Genomic DNA, 15,033 nt, shown 5'->3' with positions numbered 1-15,033 from the left:
CGTCTGGGATTTGGAAGAAGATTGGAGTATGCAGACTATAAAATGTGCCACACAGAGGGAAAAGGATGCTACAGATAGAGGAAGAAGTGGGACAAAATCTGGGTACTCTTTGGGTACAGGTGTCTGCTGTTATGTTCACAAAGAATAACCTAGCAACGGCTAACTCAGAATTCTGACTCTGCTTAGCTTTTTGCTGTGGTCTCAGCACTTGCATTAAATATCCAGTGGGTGGTTTTGAATGGAGAACATTATTTGAAAGTTGCTTAAGGCATTTAGCAGCATTATTGCAAGGCCCTGCTTCTGCCCTACAGCATTCTCTGAATGAGTCATATTCCAAAAACAAAGGCCAAATGAGACTCACGACCCCTCTTTCAACAATAACCAGCTGAGCAAGCACTCCTCCATATGAAGTGTTCTTTCAGACACTGATGAGGCTGTTCAGCACAAATCTTCTGCTTTCCTTGGAAATCTATTTCCTGTCCCATGGAAGTTCCAGGAACATGTTATACCCTTCAAAAGCACCCTCCCAAAGGGCCTCCTCCTAGGCCATACCCTTTAATGGTCCATTCAGCCATTGTTGAAATTATCCAGTCAGCCTCTAATAGTGCCACCATGAGGGGACCAAGCCTTCTGTGCACACACCCATTTGGGGGATACATCATATTCACACAATGGGACCTCAAAGGGTATTGTTTTTCTTATAATGCAAAGCACACATTCCCCCAACACCCTCTCTGTTTGAGACAGGGTCTTGCTATGTTCCAGACCTCAAACATTTTCTTCTTTGTTTCAAGACAGCATTTCTCTGTGTATCCTGACTGCTGGAACTTGTACCATAGACCCAACAGCTTCTGCCTCCTGAGCACTGGGACCACCACTGGTCCTGTGTGCCACCACTGCCCAGCTAAATTTTTGTTTTGTTTTGTTTTCCTGGCCTCAAAATTTGTGATGCACCTGACTCAGCTCCCCAAATGCTGAAATTAGAGGCCCAAACCATCATATCCAGCTCAAATGCATTTCTCAAAAGTTCACGTTCAATTTCCTCAGATCTAAACTCTTAACTATAAACCTCCATAAAAACTCAATAAATATTCTAATGTGTGACACACAGTAAGCATTTCCAAGAGGGTGGAATAGATGGACAAAGAAAGCCTGGTGCAGAGTAAGAGTAAAGGCTGCAGGACATTTAGTCCTGCAGCCCATTCCCAAAGTACTCTGGGGGCGTGGTGATGCGATGCGAGCTCCAAAGGCACAGGCCATTTGCAGCCCACGTGGCTTCTCTAGCCCTTGCTCCATTCCCTGAGGCTTTCCATGGCAGATGATCTATGTCTGTGGCTTCTCTTAGTTTCTAGAGTCTGCTCTGCAACTCCATGCACTCTTGCAACTTTATACACTGTCAGAGATTTCCCGTGGGGCTTCTGACCCCATACATTGGCCTTCTTTCTAGACTTTCCTCTGAAATAGAGAGGGAAAGCCTATAATCCCACAACTGTTACATGCTTGGAACTCCAGTACCACATGGGCAATGCCAAGGTCTGCTGCTAGCTCAAGCAGTAGCTAATCTTCTTCAGTGGCCTCTGAATACATGAATGGATGAACTTGAGGTAACACTTTCCTAGGTGGTCCTAACTGAACAGCTCTCACAGCAAAATTTTGAATGAATTGAAACCCATGTGCCTACCATGGTGGCAGCTAGCCAATTCCTGAAAAACCCTCAGGTACTTTTCTGTTGTTCTGATGCCAAATATTTGGCTGTTTTGTTTACGAGTTTATGAGCATAAGTGTTTTGTCTGTGTGTATGTACATATGTACTATGTGCATGCCTAGTCTTGTGAAGATCAGAGAAGGTATTGGAGTCTCTGGAACAAGTGTTATGGAAAGTCATGAGCTACCACATGGATTCTGGGAATGAAATCCAGGCCATTTACAATAGCAACAAGTGCTCTTAATCACTGAGTTGCTGCTTCAACCTCTTTTTATCTTTTGAGACAGGGTTTCATATAGTCAGTCTGAACTTCAACTTGCTATGCAGCTGAGGTTGGCCTTAAAATTCTTGATCCTCCTGCCTCATATCTATCAAGTGCTGGTTGGTATTGATAGACATGCACAACAACATATAATCTATTTAAGTTTCTTTTTCTTTTGTTTTTCATGACATGGGTTCTCTATGTAGTCCTGGCTGTCCTGGAACTCACTTTTGTAGACCAGGCTGACCTTGAACTCACAGAGATCCGCCTACCTCTGCCTCCCAAGTGTTGGGATTAAAGGTGTGCACCACCACTGCCTGCCTCACTTAGTTTCTTTTTAATGGCCCTAATCTCTTTAACAGCCACATTCCTCCTGGCTTCAACTTTATTTTTAGTTTTTGTTTCTGCTCAAAGTGAAAGATTTTCAAATTTTAACACTTTGCTTTTGGTAACAATTCTTGCTATAGATTTGACTAAAAGAAGCTAGTAATAACCATACCATTTTAATTCAGGCTGGCTTGAAATGTCCTCTGCTGTATAACTAGTATGAATCTTTAAATTCAGCCTCATACAAAGACTCAGGATACAGCTAAAATATAAATAAGTTCTTTGCTGGGATTAAAAATGAATGCTGTGTAATCCAATTTTCCACGAGAGGCCTCATTCTCACTTTTACTGCAGCACTCCAGCCTTCTGAGTTCTCGCCAGAACGGCCCGCTACGCACTTCCAACCGCAATTCTGGGTCCTCCTAGTTTGTTACTCTGCACTTTTCCAAATTCTCCCAAACTACAAAGGTTTAATCACAATAACAAGTTTTCTTCTCCAGGATAGATTTATGGTTAGACTTTGTCGACGTGACCAACACCTAAAAGACACAACTTAGGAAGGTACTGTTGGCTCATGGTTGCAGGGATCTCAATTCACAGTTGATGACTCCTTGCTGTGCACCTCTGGAGACCAGGGCGACACGCATGAACTGCAGTAAAAGTTGCTCACCTCATGATGGGCAGGAAGCAGGACAGAGGAAAGAGCTGGAGACAAGATAGGGTTTTCAAGGCTGTATCACCAGCAACCTGCTTCCTTCAGTTATGCCTTAAAATCTAAAGTGCCTACCAGTTCTCAAAATAATACCAAGGGACCCAAGTGAAGTCTCCTGGTAATGAGGGATACAAGCCCAGACTGACCATCTTCTATAACCAAGCAAGGTTCCCAGCATTAGGACAGGGACATCAACCCAGCCACAAAACCTTCAACCTACAATCTATCCTTCCTGTAAGACTTGCTGGGGCAATGGTGGCACAGAACTGGCCAAACACCAGGCAGATTCAGGGGAACCCTGAAAGAGAGAAGGTGGAAGGATTGCAGAAGCCAGAGGATTCAAAGACCAAGAGACCATGGGCCACAGAATCAACTAAGCAGGGCTCATAGTGGCCAACAGAGACTGAAGCAATAAACAGGGACCCTGTATGTGTCTGAGCTAGGTCCTCTGTAAATATGTTATTGTTGTGTAGCTTAGTGTTTTTGTGCAACTTCCAACAACAGGAGTGTGTGTAGGGCTGTCGCTGACTCCTTTGCCTGCACTTGGGACCTTTTTCATCCTTCATCCAAAGCCTTGAAGGTTTGTGCCTAGGATTGTTAGTCCTGTATCTTGTTAGGCCATGTTTGGTGGATATCCCTGGGAAGTCCGCTTCTGCTGCTGCTGCTTCTTTTTTTTTTTTTTTTTTTTTTTTTAAGGGAAACAGAAGGGGAATTATCTGGTAGGGAGAGGAGGTAAGGCGATGGACTGGAAGGAGTGGAGGGAGGAGAAACTGTGGTCAGGATGTAATGTATAAGAGAAGAATAAAGGTTTAAAAAACCTTTAACACGCTAACCACAAAATAGTTGCTTGTGTTTGGGAAGTGGCTTTAGGTGATAACAGCCTTCTGCTGCATAACCTGGGTGATTTTCAGTGGCTTTGTGATAAATCAGAGTTAAATATTGCTTTGTTAGTTTTCTTTATAGGTGCTTTGTCCCCTTCAATTAGAAGAGCTCTTAAGAGATTACTAGTGCCTCAGAAAAATAGCATGTATTTCTCACTCAAGTTAAGCCTAAACCAGGAGATTCTATTCATGGGAGCCTCTAGTTTTGGTGATACTCAGGGATTTAGGCACCTCTGCTCCACTGCATCAAGTTGGAAAATATGGAAATGACATGGGGAACTGTTTATTAAAAGATCTAAGTCTTCCAGGTACTGGTGGAACATACCTTTAGTCCCAGCACTTTGAGAAAGAGGCAGGTAAATCTGTTAGATCAAGGCCAGCCTGGTCTACAAAGCGAGTTCCAGGACAGTCTCCAAAGCTACACAGAAAAACCCTGTCTCAAAAAAACCAAAGGGGGAAAAGGAAGAAAAAGATTCAAGTATGAAAGCAGCAGTTTCATTATTAACCAACTGTCTCGACTCCATCACCTATTGACACACAACTCTATGGGAAGATGGAGAATGTAGCAGACTTCCCAGGAGGAAAGTGAGTGTGAAGAGCACTGGCATTCTCTGCTCTAACACACACACACACATAAGCTACTGTGTGTTGTGAAGAGCACTGGCATTCTCCCCTATAGCATACATACCGAAGCCACCGTGTGTTGTGAAGAGCATTCGAATTCTCCACTATAACACACACACCTAAGCCACCGTGTATTGTGTCAAAGACATTTATACGTCCCTAGGTACATAGGAGGAAACAGGAGGAAATAGTTTGGAGCCATATGGACACAGTGACTGGTATTTCTCATTGGCGCAAGGAAAGAACTGTCATCTGTTGCCCAGCCTGCATTCCACTGTTTGGCAGGATAAATGCACATGGGTTTCCTTTGGGCTCCTTGAAGGGTCTTGAGGTATGTGGGGACCTTCTCTGGGAAACCTTAGCATTAGGTGAGGCTTTTTTGCACTAGGTGGCAGTGGATACACTGTGACCTAGTTTGCTGCCTGTAGCTGTGGTAAAACACAAAAGCAACTTGAAAAGGAAAGGGTTTATTCCATCCTACAGGTTGGAATCCATCATCAAGAGAGCCAGGGCAGGAGCTTGAGGCAGGAACCTGGAGGCAGGAACTGAAGCAGAGGCCATAATGCAACTTAACTAGTTTGCTTCCCCTGGTTTATTCAATTACTTTTCTTACAAAGCCCAGGGGTGGCAGTGCCCAGAGAGGGCTGGGCCCTGCACAAGATAAGAAAATGCCCCACAGACATGCCTACAGGCCAGTCTGATGGAGGCATCTTCTCAGCTGAGATATTCTCCTCCTAAATGACTCTAGTTTGGGTCTATTTGACAAAAACTAACCAGCACACACTGCAAAGGTTTAAGCTATGAACTTGAGGGGCAGTTGGGTTATATATCATAAGGAAGCAACCAAAATCAGTCAATGCACATGTCCCTGTGGAGAGCTCTAGGTACTTCAGCGTTACACACGAGTTAACATTTAAGTGTTTATCTTGGTAAAACATATCAATGATGTATTAATTGAGTACATTTAATCTTCTCTGATATATATTCTTCCCTTCCAATCCCCAAACAGAAAAGATAAAGAATGAGTAAAAAGAGACTGGGGAGATGGCTCAGTGGTTAAGAGCACTGACTGCTCTTCCAGGGGTCCTGGGTTCAATTCCCAGCACCCACATGGCAGCTCACAGCTGTCTGTAACTCCAGTTCCAGGGAACCTGCCACCCATGGCAAAACATCAGTGCATATAAAAATGAGTAAGAGATCATATTCCTCTAATATACTGAACTGAAGAGAACAGTTTGAGCCCTAGGAGCTACTGATGTGAAATGTGGGAGTGGCAGAGATGGAAAATGTATTTATTTAAGGTTTTGTTTTTTTTTTTTTTAAAGATTGGATCCTGTCACCACGGAGAATGTAACTTATTTATACCAGACACATAATGACAACTGTGTGACATGCTCACACTCATTAGCTTAAGGGGTTTAAATCTGTTTCAGGGTCCAATTTTCTAATAAAATAGCCAAACTTCTTCTTTTCTTCTTCTTCCGAGACAGGGTTTCCCTGTGTAACAGTCCTAGCTGTCCTGGAACTAGCTCTTGTAGACCAGGCTGGCCTCAAACTCACAGGAATTCACTGCCTCTGCCTCCCGAGTGCTGGAATTAAAGGCATGTGCCACCACTGCCTGGCCTAAAAATTAAACTGCTTGTATTTTTTGTTTTTTCTTTTCTTTTGGTTTTTTTGAGACAGGGTTTCTCTGTAGCTTTGGAGTAACTAGCTCTTGTAGACCAGGCTGGTCTCGAACTCATAGAGATCCGCCTGCCTCCCACCACTGCCTGGCTCCAAACTTCTTGTATACTATGACTGCATCACCTTCAAAACCTGTCCTTCCTACATAGGGCAGGGAGTGGAAGAAAATGGAAGCAGTTCAACTGTCTCTCATTTCCTTTGTCTGGTATGAAAACAAGCTGGGCAGTGGAGGCAGACAGATCTCTGTTAGTTCTAGGCCCAGTCTGGTCTACAAGAGCTAGTGCCAGGACAGGCTCCAAAGCTACAGAGAATCCTTGTCTCAAAAAAAAAAAAAAAAAAAAAAAAAAAAAAAAAAAAAAAGAAAGAAAGAAAAGAAAAAAAAATCACTCCTACTATCCATAGCCTAATATACAGTGCTGAAAAATATAGTTTAATTGTATGTCCAGAAAGAGGGCTCTGGGGAAATTCTTCCACAGGAAAGTGAAACATGTCACTGGTAGGGAGATCCAGAGAATGAAAATAAATTAGTTGAGGGAAGGAGTATTTTAGGAAGATGGAGGGGTCATGTATAGAAGTAGAGAGGGCATGGAGTACAGGAGGAGCGACTAGCAAGCTCCTGCTGGAGAACTGAGGACAGAACAAAGTCTGGGTAGGATCACACAGGACCTGGGAAGCAGTCTGTCTTTTGTTCTCAAGCAATGAGAATCCATTGAAAGATTTTACAGAGAGGTGACATAATCTGATTTACATTTTCACAAAGATCACTTGGCAGTATGGAAAATGAATTGCTTTGAGAAGCAAAGGCAATTAAATCCCCATAGCAATCATTGCAGTAGCCAAAAGTCCTACAACCAGGTGGCTAGTTAGAGAACTCACCTGGGAGGGAGGGAGGATGACCTGGATTTGAGAGGCTCACATTACTAGTCTCTGTGAGCACCCGAGTGCTTTGTGTGATTACGTAACTGCTGAGTACTTGGAGCTGAGCTGTCTCTGCCAAGATCACACTGTTTCTTTTGGAACTATGTTCTCTCTAAGGACTATTTTACGGGAACAAAATCAGGAGCACACGAATAATTGCAGAACACTCTGCTTGGAGAGCTCTGAAAGGGATACTGAACATGACCCAGGTCTAGATCGATATCCATACCCAACTTTATTCTTGTCTCCTACAGTCCTAAAGGAGTAAACTCTCTGTTGTGGAGAAACGCTAAAGCAAGCCTATAATCTTCTTGTTCTATTTGTTTGTTTATTTACTTAGCTTTGTTTGAGGCTGTAGCAAGCCTATAATCTTCTGTTTATTCATTAATTATTTATTTTACTTTGTTTTATGAGTGTTTTGCTTGCATGTATGTCTGTGAACCACATGCGAGCCTGGTGTGCCCAGAAGCCAAAATGGGGCATTGGAGTCTGATAAAGGTTACAAGCTACTTTGTGGGTACTGGGAATGGAACCTGCATTCTTTCCAAGAGCAGCCAGTATTCTCAACCACATAAACATCTGACCCCCACTGTGATATTCTTAGTTAACTGACAGTCCTGTGATCAGCTCAAAGAATAAATAATCTAAATTAGCATGTAATGTAAATTACATGTAAATGTAAATTAGCATTCTGTGTAACAATAAGTAACTGGTCCCTGTGGTGGCTTTAAATCTCCCTTCCAGCTTTGCCTCACCTAAGTCAAAGAGACCGCATTGGAAAATACAGGAGAGCTTCCTGCTCTCCATATTTTTTCCCATCTCCTTGCTGATAATTCTAAGCACAAGTACTGAGGAGGAGAGTCAGGAAATGCAAGTCTGGCTTGACTCGGTGGTTTGAATGACAGGTCTGGTGAACATTCAAAGGGGAAATCCCTGTTACTACCCAATAGATACACTATTCCGGGTGGCCTCCTGAAACCATTCCATCAGCCCAAATGGCTGACTCCTTGCTGCTTGTTGTGAAGTCTCTTTATCTCTTCAAAATGGTACCATGGGACTGGACCCATGAGAAGCATCTAATTGTGTTAATTTTGTTACTTAGCACAAGATGTACAGAAGATATGCATGTGCTCTTGCCAGGGCCGTCAGGAGCTTACTTTCCCTTACTACTGGTCTATCAGAACCCAGCCCCCAGTTGGAGGAAAGGGGAAAGGGTCAGGTTTTTACCTACAATTCTAGCTAAGGTGTACTAGGACCATTAGGGAAACATGAGGAAAATCGTCAGGGCACTTTCTGCGAATGCAAGTCAGTGCCAAAGCAGCAGCACCCACTGCCACACCATCCAGCCTCTGAGCTTTTCCTTGCCCTTTATTTTGCAGGGCAGGAGTAACTCTAGGCTCATCAAATCCTCAGCAGTAGGAATAAATACTTCATGCTTCCCTAATGGTCCCAGTACACCTTAGCTAAAATTTTGGGCAGTGGGCAAACCCTAACCCTTTCCCCTTTCCTCCATCTGGGGGCTGGGTTCTGATAGACCAGTAGTAAGGGAAAGTAACAAACTCCTGACACAACCGTATACCATGCTCCCATCCTCTTATGACTGAACTTAGTGTGTTAATGTGTTATTAAAACTACCAGTACTTCTATGCTTCCTTAGTTCAGGGTCTCATTATGTATCCCCTGGGGCCTGCCTCTGCCTCCCAAGTGCTGGAATTAAAGGCGTGTGCCACCACACCCAATCATTATTATTCATTCTCACCTATTTTCCTTGAAATGATCTTAATCTTCTCAAAATCCCAGTCCTCTTGCCACTTTTACTTTCAATGAATAAATTTTTGCTTCTTCCTAGAAGGAGAAAACCCAAAGCCACCAGAAAAGAATTTCTAGGACCCTACTCAGATCTACAGAACCAGAAACGACAGGAGAGCACTGGGAACGCAGCATCATAATGAACCTTGCAGATAACTCTACTCACCCTAAAGTTTGAAAGCCACTGTCTTCCACAGTCAACTCCTCCCATTAACACTCCCTAATGCTCTTTTCCCACCTTCCAGTTCTTTAAGCTGGGCATGGTGTGCACGAGTGGATAGTGTGTATGTGAGTGCTCAATCATTCTCTACCTTATTGAGACTGGATCTATCTTACTAGATCTGGGGCTCACCAGTGTTCAGGAAAGGTAGCTGGCCTACAAGCCTCAACAGTCTGTCTCCACTATCCCAACCCTCCTTAGCTTCGGAGCTATGGGCACACATTTATGGGGCGCTAAAGATCTGAACTCAGGTCTTCATGCTTGTACAGCAGTACTCTTGGCCACCAACTTTTATTCCCAGATTCCAAATTCAACATCCTGAATGACCACAAGGTGGGTCACTTTTTCTTTTGTGTATTGCACTCTTTTCTTTTGTGAGATGCTCCTGCTGGCACAGCTTTCCCACCACTGGTTCACAGCACCCTCCTCTCTTACCCCAGACTTGGCTTTGGTAGCATTCCCATTCCTGTTGCCATCAAGTTCAGTTGACTGGACTGTCATTCTTTAGCACCCACCCCCCACACATAGGTGAACAAACGCTGGAAACAGAAAGATAAATACGGCTTGAGGAGGTGGCAGTGAAATGTATAAGCCATCCACAACATAGTACCTGTACCCTAATAAACATTTTTCATAAAGTATGTTGAGAATATAGATGCTTCTAGGGAAGAGGCTTATGAAACTGTTAAGCTATGTGGGAAGACAAGTAAACTTTGCTTGTAAGGTGCATGCTTAGCAGCAGTATTACACACAAAGATATTGTATGGTGTCTGCTAAGGTTGGCCCATAGCTTCCAAATATGCCTTTCGGCCTGTCATTTTTAAATATTTCTTCAGGCCTGGGAATATCTAATTGGTTCAGAATTCCCATGACCGTGAATGGGTAGAAGAGGGTTGTATCTTTATACCTGGGTCCTTCTGGATAAGCTCAGCATGCCATCCTCATTCATCTTCCTTAGCACTAGCTCGGGAACTTGAGTACTCAGTTGTTTTTTTTTTGGTTTTTCGAGACAGGGTTTCTCTGTATCTTTGGAGCCTGTCCTGGAACTAGCTCTTGTACCAGGCTGGTCTTGAACTCACAAAGATCCGCCTGCCCCTGCCTCCTGAGTGCTGGGATTAAAGGTGTGCGCCACCACTGCCTGGCTTGTTTTTTTGTTCTTTTCAAGACAAAGTTTCTCTGTGCTTTGGAGCCTGTCCTGGAACTAGCTCTTATATATCAGGCTGGCCTCAAACTCATAGATACGCCTGCCTTTACCTCCCAAGTGCTGGGATTAAAGACATGCGCCACCACTGCCCGGCTGAGTACTTTACTTCTTGCCTATTGCTTTCCTCTGCCATGCAAGGAAGGTACCATGGCCAGATCCTGCCAATGGGCAGCCCAGTCAGTTGTTGCTTATAAACAGAGATCCAGCGTCTTCGTTATCCCCTTCCATAGAAAGCTTCAAATGCAGTAAGCCTCTAAATATCAACTAAGCCTGTTTGCATGTCTATACCAAACTCTCCCAGTCTTTCTCAGTCACATTAAATTATTTACTCTTGGGAAGGAAATGGGGGGATGGGAGGAGGCGGAAATTTTTAATAAAAAAAAAATTATTTACTCTTCAACCTCCAAGCCAGCTTGGGCTGATCTTTAAAGAACAGTAGATCAATGATACACAACAGCCACAGCCAATTTACTCAGCGCCTCTCCTGTCCCCAGTGCTTGCTGCAGCTTTCCTCAGTTAACCCAATTAACTCAGTTAACATGCTGTAACACAAAACTTTTACATGTTTCAAATAAGAAATGGAATATTCAGAAATTAAGTGATTAAGCTGGGTATAGTGGCCCTCGCCTGTAATCCCAATAATTAGGAGACTGAAGCAGGAGGACTGCCATTTGAGGTTAGCATGAACTAGTGTGAGATGCTGCCTCAAAACAACAACAGAAAGGAAGGATGGAAGGAAAGAAAGGAAAAAAAAAAAGAAATTAAATGATTCTCAGCTCCAAGAAGGAAATTAAATAACTCCCAGCCCCAATTGGCAAACTAGCATTGGGACCTGCCATGAGACAAAAGCTGTGTGTCTGTAGCCTTGTAGTTAAAGGAGCAGAAACTATGGACAAGCAGAGACTAGACAACATAGAAGACGGCACCGTGGAGCGTCCACGAGCCTTCTGAAAAATGAGGAGAAACCAAACCCAGAGATCCATCAATTCCAAGTCAAGTAGTTTACATGATACCTGAAGTAACCCACAGTTCCCAGATACACCAAAGCCTTCACAATAAACTCCTCATTCTTGAGCCTGCTCAGGTAACTACATGCTTTTTGTAGCCAAGAAGGCTCCAGCAGAGTAGAGCTGAGCAGTATTCTTGGTACAGAAGGAGGGTGGCACCAGGTCCTGGCTCACAGCGTGGACAGGTTCAGTCTTCAGAGTTCTGAGTTTGGAGTCTGAGCCCTCCCCCTTTAACAGGTATACATTGGTCACCTGCGCTTGTAGAGACAGGGCTGAAGTTTCAGGCCTGAGAGTTGGGCTTTGGGTCCAACTCGAGGAGGCCCAGTCTTTTCAAAGTCAAACAAGAAGAAGTGGCTGTTGGTCAGGTCCTAGGAGCAGAAAACATCAATAAGCTACAAAATCCTCACCTCAACCATACCTCTCCATGTGTTTCCCCTGCTTAGAGAACTTTTCACTTCCTCCTGGAGTTTTGTCTTGAAAGAGCAAAATGTCTACCTCTGTGGTTACAGCCTCCTTCTTGAACATCATTATCCAGGAAAGGACAAAAACAGGGGCAGACCTATTGGGGACCCTCACCTTGTAGATGACCTTAAAGCCAAGTTTGGTCACAGCCCCCAAAAATGTCCGAATATCCTCAAAGCGGCTGCTGACTTCAGCGACTTTGAGCAGACCCCTGGGAAAAGGAGGGAGTCGTGTAAATGTGTAGACACATGTATGCACACAAAAATTCATCTGTGTCCTAGGGACTCACCCTAGTTTCAGCACTCGATTTGCCTCCTCAAGGAAGTCCCTGATGTTAGTTCCCATTAGTGAAAGGCAAAACACAGCCACATCCACAGATTCATCCTCCAGAGGCACCTGATGAAGACGAATGTTAGAAGGAGCACACAGTACTGTAAGGGGAAACTCAGCACTAGTGCCTGAACTGGATAACAGGATGGGAAGACAAGGAGGAAGGGTTAGAAAAAGCGCAAGCCAGATACATAGAGGTGCTTACCTGGGCCATGTCACATACAGTGACCCTGGGGTCCAGAGAGGCCAAGTCAAAACAGTGTACAGGGTTCCGAACACTTGAAGCTAGGCGGCAATCTCCACAGCCAAAGTCAGCTACCACCAAGGATGCAGGCCTGGAAGTGGAAGGGAGGGTCACATGCTGGTCTAGTCTAAGTCCTCCATCACCCACTTCACCCTCACACAGTGCACAGCCCTCCTCCCATTACTTCTGGCGGAGATCTTTGGCAATACGATCCACTGGGTGCAGTGGCCACTTCTTCACTTGTTTCTGAAAGCCACGGTGATAGAGCAGAAAAGCCTCAGGATCTTCCTGGAAGAGGCGCTGGGCAGCACTGCTGGGCCCCGAGTACAACTGTTCGTTAAGGTATCGAAATCGGGCCCCATCCAGCCGCTGTGTCATGCGTGCTCGCAGGGCTCCAGCTCGAGCCTGCTGATCGTCTGACGCTGGTGCAGGAAGCATCTCAGTTTCCTCTGTGGAAGCCTTGGAAGGAACCTGCTCTGGTGTCTGAAGTGGTCGAAATTTGTTCTTGTGTCTCCGCTTGTTCTTCTGCCGGTTCCGCCACTGTTTGCGGCTCAATGTATGTAAGGAGTTACAGGATGTGGACTCAGGGCTTGGCTTGGATGGGTCAATTGTGGCAATACTTGTCCTCGAATTGTGAACTGCAGAGAGGGAGATGAGAAGACATTTGAAGCTTGATCCCCTAAATTCAGAGACATGGCAAGTCATCCTGGTTATTCCCCTTGTCCTTAAGACAGAGTCTATGGCCTGGATAAAAGTGTCCTTTACCATCCAGCCCACGGTGTGTGTGTGTGTGTGTGTGTGAGAGAGAGAGGGGGGGGGAGGGAGAGGGAGACCTTTGTCATCTATACAGTCAGCTCACGTCCCCCCTCCCCACCTCATATACTGGTACCTGTTTGGCCAACACTGTCCAGGGGCTGGGCTGGGTGTGAGTGGGAATATTTCTGGCATTTCCTCTTTCCTTTTTCTTCTTCAGTAGACATCCCACCAAGAGAAGTTTGTCTAAAGCATTTCCTTTCTACTTCCTTGCCCTCAGAGTCACAGACAGATGGCACCTGTTTTTGACATCTTCTTTTTCTTTTCTCCCGTACTTCCTTAGAGGCATTGGCAAGTGAGGGCCTTTGGAGGTATTTATTCTTCCTTCCCACCTCCTCCTCCTCAGAGTCACTGCCAGGTGGGCTGGGGGATTTCCGGGAAAGAGATGCTGCTTCCAGGGTCCGTAATGTGGCTAGGAGATGGCGGCGCTTGCGGCCCTGGAGACAAACGAGGGATGAGAGAAGGTCTGAGAATGGGAGATAGGGACTTGGCTCAGATACTGCTGATACTTCCCAGCCAATTTAAAAAGTTTGTTGTGAGGTCTGACAAGCCCAGGACTTTCAGGTTGCAATCCCAACCTCTGGGAAACGGGAGAATGGGAAGATGCTTCTACCCTACTTTTTAAAATGTGTAAAGAGTTGTCAGGTGATGTTCCTTAGAAGAATGTGCTAAGGTCACAAACAAAACTGCAGCTGACAGCATTCTAGGAGCACCAGAGAAGTTTCTTGAAAAAGGAAGGGCAGCATCACAGAGGTCTACTAAAGATATTCCTAACTGCAGCAGAGCGAACAGCTTGATAGGGCGAAGCTGCACACAGGCGGGCCAGTGGCCTGCACTACAAGGTTGGGCTACACTAAAAGTCAGGAACCCCCTCAGGAGGTACTGGTAGTTCCCACACCTGAGGACGCTCAAAGGAAAAGATTTCTGGGAAGCTGATTTGTGGTGCAAGTCCTGCTGCTGGTCCTCGGTCAGGTATTTACCTGGGAAGTTCTGGGTTCCCTGAAGCTCCTTTGAATAGTGAATCTGATAACCCTCCTTGTCACCTGCTTTGATTGTGTCCAATATACTTTCTACAGTAAAGTAAAAACCTTTTCAAGACCGTGGATGCTGTTCAGTGGTAAATGCTTGTCTACCTTGCTGAAGCCCTGGAACTGATCTCCAGTATAAAGTGATGCCGGGTGATAGAAAACGTGGCGAAACCACTCCGCTGCTGAAACAACTCCTCTGACTTCTACGCTTAGTGTAGAAAACTTAAACTTAACTTTTCAAATCTTTCATTTACTCTGTGCTTCACCCTCCGAATCCTGCATTCCTATTTAGATACCCTCGAACCCGGTATGTTGCTGCTCCCGGGCTTCTCCACGTTTTTCTACGTCTTAGGTACGCTCTCCTCCGCACCAACTTCTCACCAACTGTATTTTAAGGTTGGTTTTTGTTTTGTTTTTTTAGTTTCCGGATCTTCAAATAAGGGCTAATGCCCTCCATCCCGATCCACGACAGCACTGCAGGCTCTCCCGGTCCCCAGCATGCACAGAGGCGGCCCGGGAGAGTCGGCTTCGGCGCCTCAAACAGCCCAGTCCCGGGCCGCTCACCTTCACTGGCGGGACAGTCGCCGGCCGAGTCTGCGTTGTCGCGGGATGGAGGCCCACGACTGCCGGGGCCGCCTCGACCCACTCGGGCTCCTCGAACATGCCGATGGACAGCAGGGTCGCGGGAGCCCACGCTGCGGCGCACGTGCAGAGACAGTCAGGGAGTCCTAGTGCAGGACCCAGACAAAAATCCAGCCGGAAGCCACCGAGTGAAAGCCTGTAGTGGCTAGAGCGGCTGGCGCG

General features: G+C 45.4%; 1 protein-coding gene across 1 annotated transcript; it reads right to left on the bottom strand.

The window, feature by feature from the left end:
* Nucleotides 1–9,395: 9,395 nt before the first annotated feature.
* Rrp8 (ribosomal RNA processing 8) lies at nucleotides 9,396–15,009 on the bottom strand. Its single transcript, XM_048427658.3, has 7 exons — nucleotides 14,794–15,009; nucleotides 13,278–13,638; nucleotides 12,573–13,026; nucleotides 12,350–12,479; nucleotides 12,104–12,210; nucleotides 11,929–12,025; nucleotides 9,396–11,720 (listed from the first exon to the last, which is right to left on the bottom strand). The coding sequence occupies exons 1-7, from the start codon at nucleotides 14,890–14,892 to the stop codon at nucleotides 11,601–11,603; spliced, it is 1,368 nt and encodes a 455-aa protein (XP_048283615.1). The 5' UTR covers nucleotides 14,893–15,009; the 3' UTR covers nucleotides 9,396–11,600.
* Between the last annotated feature and the right edge of the window lie 24 nt (nucleotides 15,010–15,033).

Source organism: Myodes glareolus, chromosome 7 (assembly GCF_982192425.1).
Source record: "Myodes glareolus chromosome 7, mMyoGla1.1, whole genome shotgun sequence".
NCBI classification, from domain to species: domain Eukaryota; kingdom Metazoa; phylum Chordata; class Mammalia; order Rodentia; family Cricetidae; genus Myodes; species Myodes glareolus.
The sequence above is the reverse complement of the archived record's forward strand: the minus strand, read 5'-3'. Positions and strand labels throughout refer to the sequence as shown.